Raw genomic sequence first — 27,645 nt, 5'->3', positions numbered from 1 at the left:
TTTTCAGACCATAATGCTTTGAAACTAGAACTCAATCACAAGAAGAAATTTGGAAGAAATTCAAACACGTGGAGGTTAAAGAGCATCCTGCTGAAAGATAAAAGGGTCAACCAGGAAATTAGAGAAGAATTAAAAAGATTCATGGAAAGTAATGAGAATGAAGATACAACCGTTCAAAATCTTTGGGATACAGCAAAAGCAGTCCTGAGAGGGAAATACATCGCAATACAAGCATCCCTCAAATGATTGGAAAAAACTCAAATGCACAAGCTAACCTTCCACCTAAAGGAACTGGAGAAAGAACAACAAATAAAACCTACACAAAGCAGAAGAAGAGAGTTAATAAAGATTCGAGCAGAACTCAATGAAATAGAGACCAGAAGAATTGTAGAACAGATAAACAAAAGAAGGAGATGGTTCTTTGAAAGAATTAATAAGATAGATTAACCATTAGCTAGCCTTATTAAAAATAAAAGACTCAAATTAACAAAATCATGAAGGAAAGAGAAGAGATCACACCCAATACCAAGGAAATACAAAGGATTTTGAGAACGTATTATGAAAAAAAAAAAAAAAAAACTAAAGAAAGAAAGAAAGGAAGAAAGAAAGAAAACGTATGAGCAGCTATATGCCAATAAATTAGGCTATCTAAAAGAAATGGATGCATTTATAGAAAACCACAAACTACCAAAACTGGTACAGGAAGAAATAGAAAACCTGAACAGGCCAATAACCAGGGAGGAAATTGAAGCAGTCATCAAAAACATCCCAAGACACAAAACTCCAGGGCCAGATGGCTTCCCAGGGGAATTCTATCAAACATTTAAAGAAGAAACAATACCTATTCTACTAATGCTGTTCCGAAGGAGAAAAAGGGATGGAGTACTTCCAAACTCGTTTTATGAGGCCAGCATCACCTAATTCCAAAACCAGACAAAGACCCCACCAAAAAGGAGAATTACAGACCAATATCCCCAAAGAACACAGATGCAAAATTTCTCACCAAGATACTAGCCAATAGGATCCAAAAGTACATTAAGAAGATTATTCACCATGACCAGGTGGGATTTATCCCTGGAATGTAAAGTTGGTTCAACATTCATAAAAGAATCAGTGTGATAGATCACATCAACAAGAGAAAAAACAAGAACCATATGATCCTCTCAATAGATGCAGAGAAAGTATTTGACAAAATGCAGCATCCATTCCTGATCAAAACTCTTCAGAGTGTAGGGATAGAGGGAACATTCCTCGACATCTTAAAAGCCATCTACGAAAAGCCCACAGTAACTATCATTCTCAATGGGGAAACAGTGGGAGCCTTTCCCCTAAGATCAGGAATATGACAGGGATGTCCATTCTCACCACTGCTATTCGACATAGTATTAGAAGTCCTAGTCTCAGCAATCAGGCAACAAAAAGATATCAAAGGCATTCAAATTGGCAAGAAGAAGTCAAACTCTTTGCAGATGACATGATACTGTACATAGAAAACCCAAAAGACTCCACCCCAAGATTGCTAGAACTCATACAGCAATTCAGCAGTGTGGCAGGACACAAAGTCAATGCCCAGAAATCAGTGACATTTCTCTAACGAGAGTGAAAAAAGAGAAATTAAGGAATCATTCCCGTTTACAATTGTACTCAAAAGCTAAGATAGCTAGGAATAAACCTAACCAAAGAGGTAAAGGATCTATACCCTAAAAACAACAGAACACTTCTGAAAGAAATTGAGGAAAACACAAAGGAATAGAAAAATATTCCATGCTCATGTATCGGAAGAATATTGTGAAAATGTCTGTGCTACCCAGGGCAATCTACACATTCAGTGCAAGCCCTATCAAAATACCATGGACTTTCCTCAAAGAGTTGGAAAAAATAATATCAAGATTTGTGTGAAATCAGAAAAGACCCCCGAATAGCCAGGGGAATATTGAAAAAGAAAACCAGAGCTGGGGGCATCACAATGCCAGATTTCAGGTTGTACTACAAAGCTGTGGTCATCAAGACAGTGTGGTAGTGGCACAAAAACAGACACATAGATCAATAGAACAGAATAGAGATCCGAGAAATCGGCCCTCAACTCTATGGTCAACTAATATTCGACAAAGCAGGAAAGATTATCCACTGGAAAAAGGACAGTCTCTTCAATAAATGGTGTTGGGAAAACTGGACATACATACAAAAAAATGAAATTAGAACATCTCTTATACCACAACACAAACTCAAAATGGATGAAAGATCTAAATGTGAGACAAGATTCCATCAAAATCCTAGAGGAGAACACAGGCAACACCCTTTTTGAACTCGGCCACAGTAACTTCTTGCAAAATACATCTATGAAGGCAAGGAAACAAAAGCAAAAATGAACTATTAGGACTTAAGATAAAAAGATTCAGCACAGCAAAGAAACAGTGAACAAAACTAAAAGACAACCTACAGAATGGGAGAAGATATTTGCAAATGACGTATCAGATAAAGGGCTAGTTTCCAAGATCTATAAAGAACTAAACTCAACAGCAAAGAAACAAACAATCCAATCCTGAAATGGGCAAAAGACATGAACAGAAATCTCACAGAGGAAGACATGGACATGGCCAACACGCACATGAGAAAATGCTCCGCATCACTTGCCATCAGGGAAATACAAATCAAAACACAATGAGATCCCACCTCACACCAGTGAGAATGGGGAAAATTAACAAGGCAGGAAACCACAAATGTTGGAGAGGATGCGGAGAAAGGGTAGCCCTCTTACATGGTTGGTGGGAATGTGAATCGGTGCAGCTACTCTGGAAAACTGTGTGGAGGTTTCTCAAAGAGTTAAAAATAGACCTGCCCTACGATCCAGCAATTGCACTGCTGCAGATTTACCCCAAAGATACAGAGGCAGTGAAAAGCTGAGAGAAGTGCACCCCAATGTTCACAGCAGCAATGTCCACAATAGCCAAACTGTGGAAGGAGCCACGGTGTCCATCAAACGATGCTGGATAAAGATGTGGTCTATGTATACGATGGAATATTCCTCAGCCATTAGAAACGACAAATACCCACCATTTGCTTCGATGTGGATGGAACTCGAAGGTATTATACTGAAGGAAGTAAGTCAATTGGAGAAGGACAAACATTATATGGTCTCATTCATTTGGGGAATATAAAAAATAGTGAAAGGGATTATAAGGGAAAGGAGAGGAAATGAGTGGGAAAAATCAGGGTGACAAAACATGAGAGACTTCTAAATCTGGGAAACTAACAAGGGGTGGTGGAAGGGGAGGTGGGCGGAGGGATGGGGTGACTAGGTGATGGGCACTGCAGAGGGCACTTGATTGGATGAGCACTGGGTGTTATGCTATAGTTGGCAAATCAAACTCCAATAAAAACATATACATATAAATAAAATTCAACATACACACACACACACACAAATTACAAATGCATTTACCTTTGAATTATGTTTCGGAATCCACTCTAAAGATATATTGGCAAAATACAAAATGACATATACACACAACTATTCACTGTTATTTTTTTGTAGTAAAAAATTGAGCCCAAAAGTCTATCAATAGGGCTGCTTCAAAATACTATGCTACTTCTTCACAATCAGTAAGTTATTTATATTATATAGTTATTCAAATTCAAAAGGATTGAGGAAGATTTTTGTACGGACATGGAGTGATCTGTAATAGATAGGAGGTAGAAAAAAACGCAGGTGAAAAGGAATAAGAGAGGGGACACAGACAGAAGAAAGACTCTTAAATAAACCTCAGTTATGACTTTTTTTTTTTTTAAAGATTTTATTTATTTGACAGAGAAAGAGCAAGAGGGAGAGAGAGCGCGCATGTGCATGTGAACATACAAGCAGGGGGAGGAGCAGCAGAGGGAGAGGGAGATGCAGACTCCCCATGAGCAGGGAGCCCAACGTGGGGCTCGATCCCAGGACCCTGGTATCATGACCTGAAGCGAAGGCAGACACACAACCAACTGGGCCACCCGAGTGAACTTACAGTTATGACTTTCAAATTATATAAATATTTTACATTTTCAAAAGAAAATTACATCGAAAGATAAAATATAAACAATTTTTAAAATTTCATAATTAACTGAAATAAGCATACCTAATTGGCATAATAACCATATACTGAAAAATACCAGGTGATTTTAGTATACAAACTTTTTGTATCCTTAGAGAGTATATTTTCAGTAAGGTTTAATTAAAATGAAAATTTTAAAATGCACAAACACAAAGTCTTGCTTGCATTCTGACAGACTGCATTAAATTTACATATCAACTTTACCTGGCATGTCAACAATACCCAATCTTCAAATTCATGAACATGGAATGTTTCTCCACTTATTTAAATCTTTAATTTTTAAATTAACGTTTAATGTGTAAATACTTAAGTTTTTAATTTTCTTCAGCAATGAGCTGTAATTTTTATTGTACAAGTCTTATACTTCTTTTGTTAAATTTATTCCTGTTTTTTTCCTTTCTGATGCTATTATGAATGCAATTATATTCCTAATTATAGTTTTGAATGTTTTCTGCTCATTTACAGAAAGCAATGGATTTAACATTGATCCTATATCCTAAAATTTTTTATAATTGTTTATTAGTTCTAATAACTTTTTTGTAGATCTTTAGGATTTTCTACCTCGTGCTATTCATGAATAAAGACAGCTTTATGGGGCTCCTAGGTGGCTCAGCGGTTTAGCGCCTGCCTTCGGCATGATCCTGGGGTCCTGGGATCGAGTCCCCCATCGGGCTCCCCGTGGGGAGCCTGCTTCTCCCTTTGCATGTGTTTCTGTGTCTCTCATAAATAAATAATATATATATATATAAAAAAAAGACAGCTTTAAGGCACCTGGATGGCTCAGTCAGCTGAGCTTCCAACTCTTGATTTCAGTAGGTGATGGTCTCAGGGTCATGGGATTGAGCAGACAGTCGAGCGCTGTACTCAGCTCACAGTCTACTTGGGCTTTTCTTCCTCTCCCTCTACCTCATCCCCTATGAGTGCATGTGTTCTCTCTCTCTCTCTCTCTCTAAAAAGAGTTTTACTCCTTTTTCCAATTTAGTTACCTTTTATTTCTTTCTCTTACCTGACTGCACTGGCTAGAACCTCAGTATCTTGTTGAATGAAAAGGGCGTACGCCCTTGCCTTGTTCCCAAACTTAGGAGAAAAACATTGTCTTTTTTTTTTTTTTTTTAAGATTTTATTTATTTATTCATGAAAGACACAGAGAGAGGCAGAGCCACAGGCAGAGGAAGAAGCAGGCTTCATGCAGGGAGCCCGATGCGGGACTCAATCCTGGGTCTCCAGGATCAGGCCCTGGGATGAAGGCGGCGCTAAACCCCTGAGCCACCTGGGCTGCCCTGACATTCAGTCTTTTACTATTAAATATTTTGTTGGCTATTGGTTTTTCATATGTGACCTTTTGTCCTTTTTATCATGAATGGATGTTGTCAAAAATTTATCTATATCTCCTGAAATGATAATGTGGTTTTGTCCTTTATTCTTTTAATATAGTATTTACTATTGATTCTTAGATATTAAACTAGTTTTAATTCCTAGGGCATTCCTAGGGCAAATCCCAATTGGTTGTGTTTATATATATATGTATATATAAAATATATATTATATAAGTTATATATATTATATATCTATATTGTACATATTTATTATATTTATAAAAGGTAATATTTATATTATAGTTTATAATATTTATCTATTATACATATATCATATTGCTGGATTTTTTCATTTGTTTTTATTGAAGTTCGATTTGCCAACATATTGTATAACCCCCAGAGTTTTTAAATATGTTTTTGAATACTTTTGTGTCTGTATTTATGAAGGATATTGGTTTATATGTTTCTTGCAATGTTTCTGTCTGACTTTGTTAACAGTGTGATAATAGCCTCACAGGATGAATTTGGAAGTACTCTTTTTCTCCTCTATTTTCTGAAGAGGTTATGAAATTAAATATATTTTATTATATATTATATATAATTATATATTAAATATACATATTAAATATACATAATATAAATTTATTAAATATACTCAGATTTTCTATTTCATCTTGAGTCAGTTTGGTAATTTGTGACTTTTTAGGAATTTGTCCCCTTTAAGTTGCTGAATTTGTTGGCATGATATCATTCATAATATTTTCCCATAATCTTTTTAACTTCTGAGAGGTCAGTGGTAATGTTTCCTCCTTAATTCCTAATTTTCATGAACTGTAATTTCTCTTTTATTCCTAGTTTTTCAAGTTAACAGTGTCAATTTCATCTACCTTTTCAAAGAACCAATTTTGGTTTCACTGACTTTTTCCCACCATTTTTCTAATTTCAATTTCATTACTTTTCAATCTAATCTTTATTATTTCCTTCCTTCTGTTTGTTTTCAGTTCAGTTTTATTTTTCTTGATTTTAAGGTGGAGGTTTATAATATCGATTCAGGAGATTTCTTATTTTCTAATATAGGTATCAAAAGATACAAATTCCTCTCAAAGTACTACTTTAGTTGCATCATGCATTTGGATTTTTCTTAGTTTATTCTGATCTAGATGCTCAGTTAGTCTTATTCTGTAGATCTGAGCATGTTTGAAACTTTCACAGTAAGTCTTTTTTTCTCCACCAAGAAAAAAAAAATAAAATTCAGTTGTAACAGTGGACTGCAACTGCCACTCAACTTTTTTTGGAACAGAGAGGATAATTTCCTACAGAAATAAAATATGTATGGTTCCCGGTGTCCCCGACTAGAACAGAATGACTTACTTTCTGGCAATCTTTTTGAAAGTAGATTGAAATAATTCTTCCATAACATGCTGCTGTTCTCGACAGAGAATTTCTGTCATCAACTGCAACAATACAGGACTTTGAGATAATTCCAAAGCATCTAGAAACTGGAGAAAAAAATAATAATTTTCCTGAGTTTTTATTTTTGCTTTGCTCTTACTAGTACTAACAAAACAAAATTAAAACATCTAACGTTCTCTACTCTCCCATTTTCCCTCTCTATGTTTTGTTCTACTTTCTAGGAAATATCCTCAATTTTATTGTCTGTTTTGTGAAGTTTTTGAAATTTTTGCTTTTACATATTTAATTTCCAAGAGCATTTATTTGTTCTATTCATGGATATCATACCTTCTCTCATCTCTGAAGTTACTCTTACAGTTTCTTTGATGTTCTCATCTCCCATCTCCCTTCGTTGATTCAGTTCCCTGATTTCCTTCTTCCTGTTAGTTTACATCTTCTTAGGTTGGAAGCTTTCTTCAAATGTTCAGTGACTATACTTATATTTACATTAGCACATTTACATTAAGAGAAAGTACCAAAGATCTATGTACAATCTTTGTGGATGCTATAACCAGTTAGGTAACAGACTGCTTGGGAACAGGATACTCAGAAGGTACCTATATGATGGTGTCACCCCATCAACGACCTGCTGATTGCAGAAACCTACCATTCAAGACAGGAGACTGGCAAGTTAAAAGCAGCATGTATCCTGACCACTGAGAGTGGTACCACCAAGCTCTTTCCCCAGGATCTACACTCAGCATCTCAGCATCAAGCTACCATAGCTTTGTGTCTGTAAACATCTGTGCTTTATCTCAATTTATTCTGTGTACCTGTTAGCAAGATGTGTCCCTTGGTATCAAAAGTGCCTAAGAAAGGTGCTTTTGGGTCTGGGAATGCTGAAAAAATTTCCATACAAATTAATGGTAACTGCTTCTTTGCTTTATGCCATTTTGGCTTACAAAAAGCCTATTTACAAAAAGTTCTACTTTTGGATAGCAGGGGAAACCTGTATATGTTGCTGAAAATAACAACAATCTAATATTATACAGGAGAAACCGTCTACCACCTGGTGTAAGCCACTGATAGTTTAGAGACCTTTGTATATTAAATAACATTGGTGATAATCACTACATGTTTCTCAAATAACCACTATTTAAATTTTAGAAACTGAACCATATTGGTAATATTCTATTTCTTAACTCTTTTTGGCATTAATTTTCAAAATGTATACATTATGCATAGAATATTTCCCAGTATTTTTCTGAATAAAAGATTTCAATTTAAAATAGGAATAAATTCCAAAGGATTTAGATATGCATGCCTCCACAGCTACCCAGCTTTCAAAATGAATTGAACTGAATTCTTAAAAGTTGCAAAAATTCTCTGACTCTGAATATTTCACTTCTTTTCATGAAGAAATGTAACAGAAAAACAATGTTTTAATTTCACTTGGTATTACTAAAAACTAACCTTTTTCATGCAGTCTACATAATTACTGTACCGCAGAGTTCCCAGGGGAAATTCTTCAGACTTCATGGGGAAATTAGAAACAATAAGCTTTTCAAGAACATGCTCAAGGTCCTCAAGACTGTCTCCAGTAAGATTGGTGAAGAATGGAAGAAGAATTACAGCCTGACCCTGTGGGAGCAATGCAGACATATGAAACTGCACCAGTTGGGGCTTATAAGTCCCACAGGAAAAATAAAATACAGTTTTCTAAAGGCTTTGCAAATAATGCACTGTGTAGATTGAATGAATGACTTCAGAAGACTTTCCAGATTACACTGAAAGCCAACCCAAACACAATGCTGTATCTCGGCTTCTACTGTAGAGGCCAGTGGGCCAACTCAGGGCTATTAATGTGTAATTAAATAGGACACTGTATGATGATGCTGTGTGATTTTTCCTTCTACAAATACAGACTCTAGTAGAGATACACTGGATAAGTTAGGTGTGGAAGAGCATACTGAACAACCTATGGGATAATTTATAAATATTCCTTGCAGAATTAATACAGAACTTTATAACAAGTGTAAAAGAAACTAGGTGATATTTCCTATCTCCCTTGTGTGGCAAGAAAGTTCCCAAGCTCCCTCATACTGAGGAATGAGAAACTTGATTAACCACAGAACAGAAATTTTCAAAGAAATATTCTTATGATCTACTAAAAAGATGTCTTTCATTAAGGCTACGTTTTATTATAGCATAAAATCTAATTATTGTAAGATTTTAAAATTATAGTATTAAGTTCTTGACCTAAAAATTACCCAGATATATTTATTAATAGAAAAATGATTAATACTTTAAATTCTGTCATTCACGAATATAGCAATTCTCAAAAATGCCAATTTGAACTACACATATGCAAAGAGAAATACTAATTCTTCTAAGTATGGGAAATTCATTGTGATTATATTTATCTTTTAGAGAGACACAGAAAAGTATGAGCAGATTAGATAACACGATGCCAAACGTCTCCTTCAAGAGTGGGAATGGCTGCATAGTTGAAACAGACACACCCATAGACAGGTGGCTATTGAAGCTGAGTGACAGGCACATAGGGGTTATTCTCTGCTTTTGAATATGTTTGAAATTTTCCATAATAAAAAAGAGAAAGCATCGTAAGTATGTAAAAATATAAAGTGGTAAAATAATTGAGAACGTAATCTGAAAAAAAATATTTTTCACCACTTACCATTAAATGTAAACCCAAGTTTGAATCAGCAAGTAGACTAGTATATGTTGTAAAGACTTCAGGGAATGCACTATGATTTGTATTAAAAGATACAGATGAATCGATCTAAAGGAGGAGAAGTAAAAACATGATACATCTCTATATTATGCTTCTAATGTCCTTTAACACATTTTCCAAGATTGTAATTCCAGAAATAATCTACAAATTTGTTCGGGCTTCAACAATATTTTAACAATTCTTGTTCTGAAATATTTTAAATTGATCTGGTAGGACTTAAAAACACTAAAAAAGTAAAGTATAGGAAAGGATAATGAGTGTAAGTGATAATAATGGAAAAAGTATAAAATGTAAGGTAATCAGCAACTTAGTAAAAATATTTTTTACTGATCAAACCAATGAGTTCTTAAGAAATCTCCATTATATTTTTAAAGATAAAACTTACAGAGTCCAAAACAACTTCATTTTTAAGGTTCTCAAGATACCTGCAAAATTTTTGCCAATAAGGTCAGCACCGCCGTTTTACTTTCAGGAGTAGAATCCTTGGCCCACCATGAGTCCCACTTCTTCCAGTTGTGCAGAATTGTACTTGCAAGTTTCAGTCCTTGCTGTTTCTGGCTGGCTCGATCCCTGAAGCTCTGATCTAACATTCCATTCAAAATGGCACTCACCTGAAACAAGTGTATGGTACTTGAAAAATCCTCAGTATCAAGACTGACAGATATATGACAAAATCTACTTTCAGTTTAAAGCTATTCTTGGAAAATAAAAATGCTATTTCTGTAATAGCTACTTCACAACTCCACAAATATTTTTAAAGATTTTATTTGACACAGGAAGAGTGCATGTGAGAGAGAGAGAGAGAGAGAGCACACACGCACATGCACACAAGCGGGGGTGGGGAGTGCAAAGGGACAGGAACAAGTAGACTCCCAGCTGAGCAAGGAGCCCAATGCCGAGCTCAATCCTAGTACCTCAGGATCATGACCTGAATCCAAGGCAGATGCTTAACCAAATGAGCTACTCAGGTGTCCCTCACAACTCCTCAAATTTAAGAAGAGCAACTTAACATCTAAATTTGCCCACAAAAGCATAAAGTGGTCTCTTTTATGAAATCGTATTTATCCTATTTCTTGTTTCCTTAGTTGGGGGCATTCTCAGTAAGAGGAAGAATTAACACTCCTCTGTTACACATGCACATACACAGAAGCATATACATATGCTTGCACACACCTATTTCCTGTCCTGCCACTTTTCCAATAGTTGACATCCTAACTTTGGTTAGATTAACATTCAATATTCTAATCATAATGACACAATCATTTTTACACAACATTTTGATCTCTCTTAAGTATTAACTTGCTTACTTTCTTTACTGCTTTCAATGTGCCTATCATTATTCATCATCAAACTCTCCTGAATCAATGAAATCTCCTCAAGACATCTACACATATCAGGAAGTCTATCAGCTCCATGTCAGTGGCAACATAGCTCCTACTCTGGAATGTCTGTGATCACTGCCCTCTGGGTGTCACTTCCAGGAGACTGGTCCCCTTCTCTGTGTTTGAGCCAACTTCCCAGATCCAACATCTTCCTCTTTCTTGGCTAAATGATTTGAGTGCAGAGGAGTAAGATTCCTTTGAGATCTGGCATATCTGAAACATCTGCATTCCACTCTCACACATGACTGATAGTCTGGCCAGATTCAGAACTCCAGGTTGGAATCTTCTTTGCTAAGTTGTGAAAGAAATTTGTCCTACAATCTTCCAGAGTCCACTGTGCAGTTGCAAAGACAAACAGCATCTGATTTCTTGATCCTTTTAAATGGAATCCACTTGTCTCTTGCAGAAACTTTAGAATCTTTTCTCAGGGCAGCCCCAGTGGTGCAGCGGTTTGGTGCCACCTGCAGCCTGGGGTGTGATCCTGGAGACCTGGGATCGAGTCCCACATCAGGCTCCCTGCATGGAGCCTGCTTCTCCCTCTGCCTCTCTCTCTGTCTCTATGAATGGATAAATAAAATCTTTAAAAAAAAAAAAAAAAAAAGAATCTTTTCTCATGGTGAAGCCCCTGGGGCTCTGAATTTTCAAGAAATTTGCTCCATGTAGAGCTGCTTTCATACACTGTGCTGGATTTTCAATGACTCTTTCCCATCCATAAGCTTGAGGCCTTTGTTACTGGGACATTCTCTTGAGAGCCTGTCTTCTCTCTGGAGCAGAGGTCCTGGTGCTGAATCTTATCAGTGGATCCCACGTCTCCTCATGTTTTTCTCTACTAGTTTCTGTTTGTTTTACTTTATTTTCTGTGAGAATTCCTAAGTTTATCTTTCAAACTCATTTCATTTTAATTTCTTATGCCCATGCTTAATTCCCAAAAACTCAAACTTTCCCAAAAACCCAAAACTCAACTTTCTAACAGTATTCTTTTCAGTAGCAATTTTCATTTCGTCAATACACTGACATCTCTCATCTCTCTGTGGTTCTTTTCTCTTTATATTTCCATCTCACTGAATAGTCACTGTGTCAAATGGTTTTTTAATCTGCCTCTCTCTTTTAGAATCCATTTCCTCAATGCCTGGTGCTCCCTGGCTGTTGGCACACATTGAGGAACTGACTAAAAGGGCTGTGCAACAGGCAAGGCTCACTGGTAATGAGGATCAGTGTAGGTTGGTTGGGTAGTGATAACACTTAATCATTATTTTCCCTTAGACTTGTCAAAATATTCTGATATCCTGCCTGAGGGTATATATCTAATTGACCATATTCTGGGAGCCACACTGAGGGAAGAGAACTAAAAGCCTCAAAGTTTCAGAATTCAGAGAGGCTTTCATTTAACTTCCTTTCTTTTTTTTTTTAAGATTTTACTTATTTATTTATGAGAGAGAGAGAGAGGGGCAGAGGGAAAAGCAGGCTCCATGCAGGGAGCCCAACAAAGGACTCAATCCCAGGTCTCCAGGATCACAACCCGGGCCGAAGGCAGCTCTAAACTGCTGGGCCACTGGGGCTGCCCTAACTTCCTTATTTCAAGAAGGTAATCCTACACCAAAAATATACAAAGAATCATAAAAGACCATTATGAACAATTATTCACCAACAAATTAGATAACCTAGAAGAAATGGATAAATACCTAAAGATAAACAACTTACCAGGATTGAATCTTGAGGAGATAATCTGAACAGACCAGTTAATAGTAAGGAGGCTGAATCAGTACTCAAAAACCTCTCAAAAAACTAAAGTCCACGACCAGACGGCTTCACTGGTGTATTCTACCAAACATGTAAGGAAGAACTAAGACCAATCCTCAAATTATGCTAAACACCTAAAAGACAAGTAAATACTTCCATACTCATTCTATGAAGCCAACAATTACCATGATACCAAAACCCAACAAGGAAACTACAGGAAAAGAAAATTACAGTAAACTATCCCTGATGAACACAGATGCAAAACTCAACAAAATATCAGCAAATCAAATTCAACAATACATTAAAAGGATCACATACCATGATCAAGTGAGTTTTATTTCAGGGATGCCAGGAGGGTTCAACATCTGCACGTCAATTATTGTGACACACCACATTAACAAAATAATGGATAAAAATCATATGATCATCTTAATAGATGCAGAAAAAACAATTGTTAAAATTCAACAATGATTCATGATAAAAACTCAACAATTCAGGTACAGAGGGAACATACTTCAACATAATTAAAGCCATATATGATAAATGCACAGCTGACATCATTCTTGATAGTGAAAAACTGAAAGCTGTGTTCCCTACAATCAGAAACAAGGATGTCTACTCTTAGTACTTTTATTCACCATGGTATTAAAAGTCCTAGCCATAGCAATCAGACAAGAAAAATACAAGGCAACAAAAACAGAAAGGAAGAAGTAACACTGTTTGCAGATGGTATGATTTTATATACAGGAAACCCTAAAGACTCCACCAAAAAAAAAAATTGAAAACTAATCAACAAATTCAGTAAAGTTGCAGGATACGAAATCAAGATGTAAAACTAGGTGTGTTTCTATATACTAATAACCAACTATCAGAAAGCAAAATTAAGAAAATAATCAAATTGTACCAAAATTATATCAAAAAGAATAAAACACCTAGGAATAAATTTGTCCAAGGAGGTTAAAATGAAAGGAGGTATGATGAAAACTGAAAGACTCTGATGGAAAAAATTGAAGATGCAAATAAATGAAAGGATATTCCATGCTCATGGAATAGAATAATTAATATTGGTAAAATGTTGGTATTATCCAAAGTAATCTACAGATTCAGTACAATCCCTACCAAAATTCCAATGGCATTTTTCACAGAAATAGAAAAAACAATCCTAAAATTTGTATGGAATCACAAAAGACCCTGAATAACCAAAGCAATCTTTAGAAAGAACAACATTGGAAACATTATGCTTCCTGATTTCATATTATATCATGTCAAACTAATCAAAATAGTATAATATTCACATAAAAACAAATAGATCAATGGATAGAAAGCCCAGGAATAAACACAAGCAAGGAGGGCAGCCTGGTGGCTCAGCGGTTTAGCGCCACCTTCAGCCTAGGGCGTGATCCTGTAGACCCAGGATCGAGTCCCACATCAGGCTCCCTGCATGGAGCCTGCTTCTCCCTCTTCCTGTGTCTCTGCTTCTCTCTCTCTCATGAATAAATAAATAAAATATTAAAAAAAAAAAACACATGCAAGGAGCCAAGAATATACAATGATGAAGGACAAATGAGCCAAAAATATACAATGGAGAAAGGATAGTCTCTTCAATAAATGGTAATGGGAAAATGGGATAACTACCTGTAAAAGAATGAAACTTGACACCTATTTTATGCCATACACAAAAAACAACTCAAAATGTGTTAAAGACTTGAACTTAAGACATGAAGCCATAAAATTCATTAAGGAATAGGCTCCTTAACATTGGTCTTAACAATTATTTTTTTGGATCTGACACCAAAAGCACAGGAAATAACAGCAAAAATAAACAAATAGAACTACATCAAATTAAAAATCTTCTGCACATCAAAAGAAATCATCAACAAAATGAAAAGGCAACCTACAAAATGGTAGAAACTATAAACCATGTGTCTGATAAGGGGTTAATATCCAAAATATATGAAAGACTCAACAGCAAAAAATCAAACAATCTAATTTAAAAAGGGGCAGAGGAACTGAGTAAGACATTTTTCAGACAGTCAAAAGGTATGTGAAAAGGTGCTCAATTAGTGAAATCATCAGGAAAATGCAAATCAAAACCACAATGAGATACCATCTCATACCTGTAAGAAACTAGCATCAAAAACAAGTGTTGGGGGATCCCTGGGTGGCTCAGTGGTTTAGCACTTGCCTTCGGCATAGGGCATGATCCTGGAGTCCCAGGATCGAGTCCTGCATCGGGCTCCCTGCATGGAGCCTGCTTCTCCCTCTGCCTGTGTCTCTGCCTCTCTCTCTCTCTGTCTCTCATGAATAAATAAATAAAATCTTTAAAAAAGAAAAAGAAGAAGTAGTAGTAGTGTTGGTGAGGATGTGGAGAAAAGGGAACTCTTGTGCATTGTTGGTGTGAGTGCAAATTGGTACAGCCCTGTGGAATAAGTGTGGCAGTTCTCCAAAAATTAAAAACAGAAGTACCACATGGTCCAGCAATTCTACTTCTGGTATATATCTGAAGAAAAGGAAATAATTATCTAAAAAATGTATCTGCACCCCTATGTTCATTGCAACATTATATGCAATAGAAAGACATGGAAACAATTTGTGTCCATCAACAGATGAATGAATAAAGAAGATATGGTATATACATATACAATGAAATATTATTCAGAAGAAAATTTTGCCAATTGTCACAACATAGATTGGACTCTGACAACATTATGCTAAGTGAAATAGGTCCTACAGAGAAAGATAAACTGTATGAAAACACTTATATGTGGCATCTAAAGCCAAATTCACAGATACAGAGAGCAGACTGGTGCTTGCTAAAGGCCAGCCATAGGGAGTTCGACAAAATGAATCAAAGTAGTCAAAGGTACAACTTCCAATTATAAAATAATTCTGGACATGTAATGTACAATATGGTGACTAAATTTAAAATCTGTTTCATATATCTGAAAAGTGCTGGGACGCCTGGGTGGCTCAGTGGTTGAGTGTCTGCCTTAGGCTGAGGGTGAGATCCTAGAGTACCACATCGGGCTCCCTGCATGGAGCCTACTTTTCTCTCTGCCTGTGTCTCTGCCTCTCTCTCTCTCTCTCTCTCTGTGTGTGTCTCTCATGAATAAATAAAATCCTTTTTTTTAAAAAAAAAGTGAAGTATGTAAAATTTCTCATTGCAAGGAAAATATTTTATCTATTTAAGATGATGAGCATTAACTAAACATCCCAGTAATCATTCTGCAGGATTATCAACTTTGATTAAATCAAATCAGCATGTTGTACACCTAAAACTTATAAAATGCTATATGCCAATTACATCTTCATAAATTTAGAAAAAAGAAAAAGGATATTCATTCATGTGAATGATTATAAAATAAACAAAATCAATAGTTTTCTCATATACCACATCCTTATAAAGAAAATATAAAGTGGGGGAGCACCTGGTTGGCTCAGTCAGTTAAGCATCTGACTCGATTTCAGCTCAGATCATAATCTCAGGGTCATGATATTGAGACCCATGTCAGGTACTGTGCTCAGCGGAGAGTTACCTCTCTCTATCTCCCCTTACCTCTCTCCTACTCATTTTCTCTCTCTCTCTCTCTCTCAAATAAATTTAAAAATCTTTGGGGAAAAAAAATATAAAGGGAAAATATTCCATTTACATTTAAAACTAAATAGTATCCAGTATCTAGAAATGTTAAGAAACATGTAGTAACTAGATGAATAAAATGATAACATTCTACATAATAGTATGACAAAGAAATTTGAGAATATGAATAAAGGTTTGAAATAATGGAGAGACGAACCTTAGAAAAACAGGCTTATTTTTTAAAAAGAGGTTAATTTGGTTAAATTTACTCTACAAAGTGTATTATCATTCAAAATCCCTACATTTTGTGGGAAGGGTAATGAGGAACCTGACAAAACAATTCTAAATTTCACTTTCAAGAATATCCAAGTATCACTGGAAAAGTCTGAAAAACAAAAATACTAAGAAGGAATATTGCCTTACCAGATGATTAGTTGTACGTTAAAACTGCTGGAATTAAAACATCATGCTACTGGCTGAGAAACAGATGGTTAAGAAATTAAAATGTCCAACTTCAGATCCAAATATGTACAGGGATTTAGTATAAAAGAAAGTGAGAATCTTGAATCAGTGAGGAGAATATGTATTAGTGAATAAACGTCCAGTAAGTAACCATTTGGGGAAAAAAAATGCCATTTCTCCAGTGCTCTTTGCATTATTTATATTTGTTAAAAAAAAAAAAAAAAAAAAAAGAACCTATGGGGGACACCTGGGTGGCTCAGAGGTTGAGCATCTGCCTTCAGCTCAGGGTGTGGTCCAGTGGATCGAGTCCCGCATCAGGGCTCCCTGCATGGAGCCTGCTTCTCCCTCTGGCTGTGTCTCTGCCTCTCTCTGTGTCTCGAAAGAAAAAAGAGAAGAAGAAGAGAAGAAGAAGAGAAAGAAGTAGAGAAAGAAGAAGAAGAAGAAGAAGAAGAAGAAGAAGAAGAAGAAGAAGAAGAGAGGGGAGAAGAGAGGGGAGAAGAGAAGAGAAGAGAAGAGAAGAGAAGAGAAGAGAAGAGAAGAGAGGAGGGGAGGGGAGGGGAGGGGAGGGGAAAAGAGAGAAAAGAAAAGAAAAGAAAAGAAAAGAAAAGAAAAGAAAAGAAAAAAAAGAAAAGAAAAAAGAAAAGAAAGGAAAGGAAAGGAGAAAAAAAGAAACAGAGAGAGAGAGAGAGAGAGAAAGAAAGAAAACCTATAGAAGTAACAGAAAAAAGATGGGAAGATTTTAAAGATAATAATTGGGTTGGAGAAGGCCTTTCTAAATATGACATGAAAGACGGGAAAGACAGAAAAGAAAATTAATAAATTTAATAAATGCTTCTGTATAAAATAAACACTCCAAGTGAGACTGAAAGACAAATGGCCAGTAGGAAAAAGTACTTTTTGCATACATGACAGATGTCTACTATTCCTAATATACAAAAATCTGTTAAAAATTATTAAGAAGTTCTATCCCAATAGAATAATGGGCAAAATACAAAAATACAGCAACACACCAGAAACATTTTGGTTGTTCAAAAATACTAGTGGGAGACTAAAGTCAGCAGAGCGCAAGAACTGACATTAAATTTGAAAGAGTAAAGTACAAAACAGAGTTCTCACTTGTGGAATAATAAAATGGTTTTGCATGGTATAAAGTATTTCAAACTTTACTTAATACTGGTGTTAAATACAGAACATGCCTCTAATCTTGACTAAAGATCTGAGAAAGAAAGAAAGAGAGAGAAGGGAGAGGGGAGGAGAGGGGAGGGGAGGGGGAAAGAAAAAGAAAATACCAAAAAAGTCTGCCTAGACTCCCTCAAGTCTGCCTAGAGTGCCCCGGTACAGAGATACTTATCCCTTGCAGAGATCTGGCTGCCCCCAGTATCCTCAAGCGCAAAAAGATCAGTCCCTTGAGGACAAGGTAAGGCCAGGTGACCAGGCAGGGGACAGCTAACATTTAAACAGTCCCCCTCTTTTCAGCCTCTCCTTTGCATTCTGCTCCCAGTACTCCATCAGCAGACACCAGAAGGTCTGGGTTCTGCAGCATGAAGCAACTGCCCATCTCCCCACCACTATGGTACACTGCAGTTTTCTTGGACTCTAAAGTCTGTTACAACTTCTCCTTTTGCTTTCTAGCTTCCAAAATGTCACTCGTCTCTCATCTTTTAACGTGTCCTTTTAGCATTGTGCTCTAAAAAACAAAATGAAACAAAAAAGCCCCATTTCTGTCATTTTACAGGGAACTGAGGATTAAGTAGAGGTAAATATGTATGGCTTTTCTTCATTACCTTCACCAGAAGTTTAAATAGCTTCAGAGATCAAAATGTTCTATTTCCTGGGTGTCACGGGTCTACTAAAAGTTCATTTCTAACTTTAAATCCAAATATCTAGTACAACCTGCTACAAAATACTCCCCCCCACAAGACAACAAGCACTTTTTGGAGTAAAAGCTTAAGTCAGTAGGAAATTATGCATTCTCCCTTAAATGGTCATTCCTAATAGTTCCAGTTCCTGTCTATGGACTGGGTTAAATTTCAAACTTTTACAAGTGTAGCAAACCCAAGTCAACTATCTATTAAATACTGAGCTCCAAGGTTCAATGTGAGGGGGCAAAGTGGGCTACAGCAGGAGCATGCAGGAAATAACGACTCTATACCAATCTGTGAAAGGACCATGACTACAGAAAGCACACCGAGTGTGTAAGACTAGCTGATGGCTGGTGCAAAAAGAAAGGGGGCTCGGGTCTCATGATGGGCTTTTAAGCTCCAGCACCACTTCTTCACAAAAGTCAGTATATCCTGCATAGCCATGCCTTGTAATATTACGCCTAGAGATTCTGGGGGAGTGAGAGATTAGAAAAAATAATCAATGTTTCAATGTCCACTTAACATTACTAAATGTTCATTAAAGATGGGTTTTACTTCCTTTGATTTTGTCTTCAAACATTGGCAAGAGCTTTAAACCTTCCAAGAAGAGATCTTATTTTGTTTAGATATTTTTCAAGAATATGGCAATCTTTCTATATGCATTATATAAGAAAATACACTTCATTTAAGTAAATATTTCACAATGAACTCACAGTGTAGGTAATGTACTACATGAGGGGCAAGTTTTTCACTAACAAAAGCAGCGTCTCTAGCCCAATGAGTGGACTCTGATAGTAATTCTTGCTTCAAGTAAAATAAATAAAAATAAAAATTTCATTACCATTTTGGGATTATCCACAGATGATTTCATGAGCTTCAATACAGTCATATCTAGATTTCTCAACAATTCAGTGTTGATTATCTCCGAAAACAAGCTATAAAAATACTCTCCATGAGAGAAGCTGACCATGTTTCTCTGGGACTCTCCTGAGGCTGGCATAGACAACACTGCTGTGTCCAGGAGAAGATCCACAAGGTGCTCACACTGTGAAGAAGCAAGGAAAGGTACAATTTTACCTGTTAGAGAAGGACTCCTGGGAAGCTGCTAACTTTGGAATTAGAAAATCACACAGTAGAGAACTAAAGAGAACTCTAAAGAGAACTGGTATTTGAAAGCCTGGGTTCAAGTTTGAATTGTATACATTTCAATAAGCATGCATTTTCTAGGTTTCATTTCATGAAAGAAATCTTCCCTGACTCTCCCAAATATCCAGAAAATCTTCTTGTTGCTTTGAAGGGAGAGGCGAGTAAGGGTATTTTTTATTAATTTAAATATGTGATTTGTTTACATTAAGTGAATAAAGGGGCAAAGAAGATTCTGCTTTCTGCTACAGGAAAAGGGAAGATGGGTGAAAGCAATGAACACAAAAGACTGGCTAGCAGATCTCAGCTACTACAGAGACTGTTTGAGGCCACCCCTGCATGGTTCAAAAATCGATGAAGACATCTTTCTGGGGAGCCTGTGGAATTATCCTTCAAGGGTCCTCCCATATCAGCCATCTGAAGGTCACCAAGGACAGGGGAAGAGAAAGCCACTGTATCAGCTTTATATTCACAAAATGTTCTCTGCCTTATAAAGTCTTTTAAGAAACAAAATGGGATAGACAAAACCACAATTTAAGAAGAATACTGTTGGGATGCCTGGGTGGCTCAGGGGTTGGATGCCTGCCTTCAGCTCAGGGAGTGATCCTGGAGTCCCAAGATCGAGTCCCACATCGGGCTCCCTGTGAGGAGCCTGCTTTTCCCTCTGCCTGTGTCTCTGCCTCTCTCTGTGTGTCTCTTGTGAATAAATAAATAAAAATCTTACAAAAAAAAAAAAAAGAAGAATATTGTCCTATATATCTTTTATTAAAAAAAATTCTTTTAGAAAGGAAGTTAGATCATGTAAATCTATTAAAGTACTTGCTAAGAACTTACTAAATTCCAGCTAAATTCTTGCTTTTAGAAACACACTGCAAATGAGCTATATATTTATATCATTAGGATAGCATAGCATATAGCTGCTGTTCCTACCAGTCCTCCAAATGCAAAGGCCAACTCCAGAAGTCCATTGGCTAATCGCTTACAACTGGGGTCTAGCGAAGGAAAGTACTCTCGTTCATCTCCGGGTGCAATGCTTTTATAAACCAGGAAAAGAAGTTTTATGCCAACAGAATGACGCTGATCTGCAGACTAAAATAAAGTCAATGCTGAAACATTCAGCAATAAGATATTTTATAAAAACACACAATTTCACACCTTTCATGAATAAAAAACAAATCCATGTTCATTAACACTGACTACCTAATTGTCAGGAAAATCTTCACTCAACTTCGCTTTCTATGCTATATTTTTTCATTTATATAGCCGGTTAGCTCATCCCTAAAGTTCTTCAGAAGGCTGCTGGAAATATAAATGTCCTTTATTTTTTTTTATATTCATATTCTAAGTTAACACATGTCTGGTGCAAGTAATTCTCGAATTCCCATTTCAGCACATTCTATACATATAGGATATTTAAAACCTATATATATATATATAAATAATAGACTAATTAGCTTAATAAAGCCAAGAGAAATGTAAAAACAGACTGGCTGGTTACCTGAGACGGTAATACAACATGCAAAACACCAGCTCTGTGAAGCTGTTTACAAGCTGACACAACAGAAGCCAGTGTGGCCCTATCCACATAAGCATCAGGACCATACAGGTCAACGGCACAGAGCTCCTCAACGCTGCCAGGGAAGAAAAACAAAAAGAAACGAGATGAGTGCTCATCTCATCAAATGAGCAGGATACACTGAAAAACTGTGGGTTCTGTTATAAATGTGTTTCCTGACTCCTTGACATTCACATCCATTCCGTGATCCAGGAGAAAGGAAACATGGGTTAACTCTGACCATAGGGCCCGTGGATCCAGCCGTGGAAATCAACACGAGGCTAAGTCACTGCAGAGGCTTGCGTACTGTAGGTGCAGGGAAGGCATGTGTTAAATAGATGATTTTCAAACTAATGAGATCTTCTGCATCAAACACCCCACTGATGAGATCCCCTACTTCAGGAAATGGGGCTATAGCATCCACACACATAGCTGCCAGAGTATGATGCAACCTTCAATTCCAACACAACACTGATCCCGAGCATGATCAGAATGCCCACCTCTGTACTGTTATTTTTTCCTTGAGGCACATCTCCAGGGCGTCTTTGTATGGGGACTTCCTTAGAGCTTTCATCAGGTTTACACAAACATCAGGAAGATGATTCATAACTAGGACATCACCAATGTTGAAGCCTATGCTCGAGGGCTGACATAGGGTTTTCACCAAGAGTGTCATAAAGTTTTCGTTATTACATAAATCCTCCTCAAGGAGCTGTAAAAGATGATTTCAATAAAAACATATCCATTAGTCCACACTTAGATTTCACTAGTGTAAGGTCCATGAAGCTGGAGATTTTTGCCTGGCTAGGGCAAGGGTTGGCAACTTTCTCTGTAAAGGGTCAGGTAACAAATACCTTAGGGCGTGTGGGTCCCATAGTCTGTGCTGCAACTACTGAAATAACTGCCATCACAATGTGAAAGCAGCCATGGACAATACATGGACAAATGGGCTTGGGTGAGTTCCAGTGAAACATTCTTTACAAAAGCAGGCAAGTGGGATGTGGCCTGTGGATCAGAGCCTTACACCCCTCGTTTAGGGACATACTGTATCTGGAGATAGAGTCAGACATATAGTAGACACTTAATATGTATTAAATGGATAGATGGACTGGACTTTGTTTATATAATAAACCTCACAGATACATTTACAAATATGTTAATGCATGTTTCCTAAGGCAAATGTTTCATCAATCATACCATAAAATGCAATGTTCAATAAGACATTTAGAAAAATTATTTTGTATTTTATTCACACAATAAGAATCTGAAGTATACTTTCAAGAACACATAACTCCTACAGCGATGGAAAGTTCTAAGAAAGCCAAAACCACTTTTAATAGGTACTGGAAAATATTTTTCCACTGCCAAGTACTGTTCTCAAACTAACAGAGCAGTAGGAGTGACTTACCTTCCAGCCTTCTGGGGAGGTGTTGAGCAGCGTTGTGGTAAACTCCATAATCCGGACCACAATTGTGCATTTGCTGTAATTATATCTTTCTCCCTCTTGTGGGCTGGGTCTGTGACCTGCTGCCCCAGTGCCAAAGCACTTTTCTGCTGCTGTGATATCATGCATAGCAATGTTTTCTAAAAAGAAAGCCACCGCTTTCCAAAGTGAAGACTGTGTTTCAGTACCTAAAAAAATGATACTCAATTATTAACATTCTAACTTCCTTCTAACTCCACTATGATTAATGCAAAATTCCTTCTTTAAGTACAGGCATGATATACTTTTAGTCAAAATTCAAACTGAAAAAGCTTTAAAAAATATGCATGTCAATTTCTATCAAATGTTAAAAATGCTCATATGCTTCGATCTAGCACTGAAATTTTATAATAATGAAACAATGGCAGAATTCTAAAGATGTGCTTTATAGATGTTCATTTTTAGTAATTTTTAATGATGAAGAAACAAAAACAACTGAAATGTCCTTCAAAGGGGGCAACAGAGAAATTCTGGGAGTAGTCCTTTCATGGAAACAATCGCATCAACTCCTAAATGGATTTTTTCATAAAACGTGATCACATGTCTGTCTATAAATACGAAGGAGCTGGTCCTCCTGTCCCATCTCTACTCCTCTCATGATTAACCCAAACTTTCTCCTCTCCTCCGTCTTAACTGTAGTTTTATACCAGGGTGTAAAGACTTCCTAAACAAAGGGACAATTTTAAAAAGTGGTGTACAGAAAGAGTAAAGCTAATAACTAAGAAATGCTTTTATAAGTCTGAGGGTTTTCCTATTCTTTGTTTTCATAAAATTTGAGTTCATCAAATTGCCAACTTGACAGATCATTAAAAATAATTTTGATGACAGGTCACCATGTATTCAAAGAAATTAGAGAAAATATATTAAGAATTTCATTTTCAAACACCAAATATCCTCGAAATCCAACAGACCACAGGTTGCATGAATCATTCCAATTATAGATATGTTAAATGAAGGAAAAAAAATGAACATTTTAGCATTATTCAAATATGGCACTTGTTTATGTGAACAAGTTTTTTATTAAAATCTATACAAAACAATAGAATGCTAATCATATAATTTTACTTGTTATATATAATAATTATTTATCAAAATGCTTATTATATTTTTATTGCTTTAATAGTAATAAGCTTTAAATGCCCTAAACATAAATGCAATGATAGTGCAACACAGAAGAAACCTATAACATTCAGACCATTTTGATGCAAAAATGTAGAATTATGAGTAAAAACACAAGCATAAAAACGGAGAATACTTGGGATAAAAAAAGGGTATGGAATGGTAATAATTCAGGAACTTTGCAAAACTTCCAAGTAAAGAAATCATTTTAAGCCTGATAATGTTGAACAAAAAACCTCTACAGTATTTAGGCTCCAATGAATATATTTTTTTAAGTAATGCTAACAATTTCACGTTCAAATGTCCACACATCAGAAATTACAACTTGCTCAATCACTGAAAGCAACGAGGAATTCTTTGTCAAGTTTGAAAGAAGGCATATGGTTTTTAAAGTCCCCCACTGTTCACAAGGTAAATCAACATTTCAAAGACTGCTTAACTGTGACACATTTGGATAATTTAGTAATATATGCTCATTTAAATTAGCTCAAGGTATATAAACTGACATAAAAAGACATCCAATATGTTAAGTTTCTTTTTAAGAGTTTCTTTTTAAAAAGAAAATTACAGTAAAGCATGCAATAATCCCATTGTTAAAAAATTAAAATTAAAATACATATTATATGCATAGAAAAAGTTTAGAAAAGTGAACACTACACTGTTTTTGTATCTGTCACTAGCTAATGCAAGTAGGGGAGAAGGTTTTACCTATTTCCTATGCCTTTTTTCTTGTTGAAATTTTCAAAATGACATGAGATCTTTTAAAACAATGAATTTAAGGAACTATTTGCTAGTAAACAGCTACTATTGTTTTTAAAATATCAGAACTTACGTGACCTATCCTTCTGAGAATCCCATACTATAATCATGATGCATCCCATGCTAGAGAGTCAGATCTCAAAATAGTATAAAATCTATTTTCCCTTAAAGGGGAAAGGAGAGAAAATGAGTGGAAATATCAGAGAGGGTGACAGAACATGAGAGACTCCTAACTCTGGGAAACAAACAAGGGGTAGTGGAAGGGGAGAAGGGTGGTGGGGGTGGGGTGACTGGGTTACGGGCACTGAGGGGGGCACTTGACGGGAAGAGCACTGGGTGTTATACTAGATGTTGGCAAATTGAACTCCAATAAAAAATATATACAAAAAAAAAATCTGTTTTCCCGAACCCCAGTGTGTGCATGTGCACTGCACACATTACATACTCCCCACTATGTCTGCCTCCAACTTCTTTAAACTAGAAGGAAGACAAGATAGCCTGGTTCTCTCTCCCCAGTTCCCGAAATACAGATTTCACCTCTGACAGAATTAGAGACTGGTAGTTCCTTTAGTCAGCCACCACCAGAATGGATGCTGTGTCTAAAGTGAGAATCAGGTAAATAACAGAATGTGTTTTAAGTGGTAAGTTGGATGTTCAGCCCGTAAGAGAGGATTTAGGGGAAACCCCCAAAGACCAAAAGAGCCTGCTCAGCGAACCTCAAAGCTCAGAGCAATGTAGCTCTCAGCTGTGGTCCTCTGCAGATACTATATTCTCAGAGACACACACCTCCCAGGACCCATCTCCCATTTAGGTCACTAGAAGGATGGAATCTGCATCTCCTTCTTCCCAGCACAGGCTAAGGAGCACACAAAACACTCCATTCTACATTCTACCCTCTGTAAAAGAAAAAAAAAAAAAAAAAAAAAAAAACTATGATCATTATACTACAATAAAAATACTAAGGAACAGGACAACGTAAGAAAAATAAAGACATGCTACTCAGAAACATGCAATAAGATCAAAGAGCCTCATGAAAGGAAGAACTTTTATTTTATAAATACTTTTTAAAGGATTTATTTATTTATTTGAGAGGAAAAGGGGAGAGAAAGAGAGAGAGAGAGAGAGAGAGAACATGAGCAGGACAGGCAGAGAATGTGAAGCAGACTCACTGCTGAGCACAGAGCCTGATGTGGGTCTTGATTTCATGACCCTGAGGTCAGACCTGAGCCAAAACCAGGAGTCAGCAGCTTCACTGATTTTGTCACCCACCTGCCCTCAAAAACATTTTTTTAATGATTTTATTTTTTAAGTAATCTCTCTGCCCAATGTGAGGCTCAAACTTACAAGCCTGAGACCAAGAGTTGCATGCTCCGGGTGCCTGGGTGACTCAGTCGGTCAAGCTTCTGACTCCTGATTTCAGCTTAGGTCATGATCTCAGGGTCATAAAATTGAGCCCCACAGCTGGCTCCATGCTGAACATAGTGCCTAATTCTTTCTCTCCCTTCTCACTCTGTCCCTCTCTATCCCACTCCCATGCTCTTTCTCTTAAAAGAAATGAGAGTTGCATGCTCTGTCAACTGAGCCAGCCAGGCACCCATGAAAAACTCTTTAAGGTGCTACATGCAAATGAAAACCTCAAAAGGTTATTTGATAAAAAGATCATTAAGAACCTGTGAACAAGGCACAAAAGTACAGACTCTGGGCAGGTTTCTGTAGCCTCCGTGCTGTCATGTACACCAGACCCCCACCCTCACTGTGAGCTTCAAGAAGAATGCAAGGACTAAATTAATGCTCCCCACTGTTGCCAATGTTTCTGTGATTCTAGACAGTGTTGCCTGTCTAGTCAAAGACCCTACTGCTGTTTTTCCCTGAATAACTTCAGGTAGAACTGGACCACAGTAACTTGGGGCACAGATATTACCTACCCAGGACGTCAGGTGCCTTGAGGGTTTTCTCTTCAATGAATGTGTTGTAGCACTCCAGAGCCGCCAAAAGCATGTCCATCCATTGCAGGGCAGCTCTCAAGCTGAACGGCCCTTGCAGATGGAAGAGGGTGGGCTGAGCAAGGATGCCTGACGGCCGATCACAACCTCCTCCGCCCCCCTCAAATGTGTTTATGAGAAAGGAAGTATCTTTGTTCTTAAGAAAATCTTTCAGCCATAAAGAAGGAGATTTGTTGCCTTAAAAAAGAAACAAGATGAAAACACATAATTTCACATAACTAAAATTAATCTAATCATGGTGCCTAAAAATAGCATCCCCCAATAATAAAAAACAAGAATTAAACTCTGATATGTTAACGAACATAATTAGACTCGAACAAGACTGGCAATACCACAATATTTCAAATACAGTTTCCATATAAAAGTCCCATATAAAGTACCTACCAGAGTAGTACAACCTATGATAAGGGATAATTTTTTTTTTAACTATAGCAATCATAATTTGTTTCACTGTAATTACTGCCAAGAAGGTATTTTCACCAAAGCTATTCTCTTCAGTTACTTTAAACATTATAAAAATGGTTGGATACTATTTAAGCAGCTATAAGCATCATATCCTTTCCCTTGCCTCTTCTCTTGAAAATTATTACCCTTTTTGTCCCAGGAGTAATTTAAAGAATAAACACAAAGAAAAGCACTGTGATTCTCAAGTTCCTATCCTACTTCCTGGCTGTGCAGACCTGGCCTCTCTTGTGTCCCAGTTTCCTCATCTGTAAATGAGAATCCTAACAGTATCCACCTATAAGGTTCCTACAAAGATTAAATGAATTGAAGTAGTTAGTATTTGAAAAAGTGCTTAGAATATTATCTATCACATAGTGCAGTTTTTATTAAATAAAAGCCTTGAATTATCTTTTTGAAAGATATTTTTTCCTTTAGTTATTAACCGTTTTCAAAACTAAAGAAAAAAACATTTAATTGTATTTTGTAGGCTCTGAAATCAATGACTCTCAAAAGGTCAAATCATCCTGATTCTAATGAACTTAGAAAAGAATGCAAAACAATA

General features: G+C 36.6%; 1 protein-coding gene across 3 annotated transcripts in view; it reads right to left on the bottom strand.

Annotated features, from left to right (window-relative positions):
* PRKDC (protein kinase, DNA-activated, catalytic subunit) overlaps nucleotides 1-27,645 on the bottom strand; it is a 202,131-nt gene that overhangs the window by 111,787 nt on the left and 62,699 nt on the right. For 2 of the 3 annotated variants that reach the window (XM_026011042.2, XM_072734772.1), the window contains exons 31-40: nucleotides 26,562-26,816; nucleotides 22,684-22,907; nucleotides 21,776-21,987; nucleotides 21,219-21,351; nucleotides 20,651-20,809; nucleotides 19,419-19,622; nucleotides 9,980-10,165; nucleotides 9,498-9,602; nucleotides 8,273-8,440; nucleotides 6,779-6,906 (exon numbers count right to left, since the gene is read on the bottom strand). In XM_026011042.2, coding sequence (XP_025866827.2) covers nucleotides 6,779-6,906; nucleotides 8,273-8,440; nucleotides 9,498-9,602; nucleotides 9,980-10,165; nucleotides 19,419-19,622; nucleotides 20,651-20,809; nucleotides 21,219-21,351; nucleotides 21,776-21,987; nucleotides 22,684-22,907; nucleotides 26,562-26,816 — 1,774 coding nt within the window. The remainder of the gene's footprint in view (nucleotides 1-6,778; nucleotides 6,907-8,272; nucleotides 8,441-9,497; nucleotides 9,603-9,979; nucleotides 10,166-19,418; nucleotides 19,623-20,650; nucleotides 20,810-21,218; nucleotides 21,352-21,775; nucleotides 21,988-22,683; nucleotides 22,908-26,561; nucleotides 26,817-27,645) is intronic. The other variant, XM_072734773.1, reaches the window with a different exon arrangement.

Source organism: Vulpes vulpes, chromosome 13, assembly GCF_048418805.1.
Source record: "Vulpes vulpes isolate BD-2025 chromosome 13, VulVul3, whole genome shotgun sequence".
Lineage (NCBI taxonomy): Eukaryota > Metazoa > Chordata > Mammalia > Carnivora > Canidae > Vulpes > Vulpes vulpes.
The sequence above is the reverse complement of the archived record's forward strand: the minus strand, read 5'-3'. Positions and strand labels throughout refer to the sequence as shown.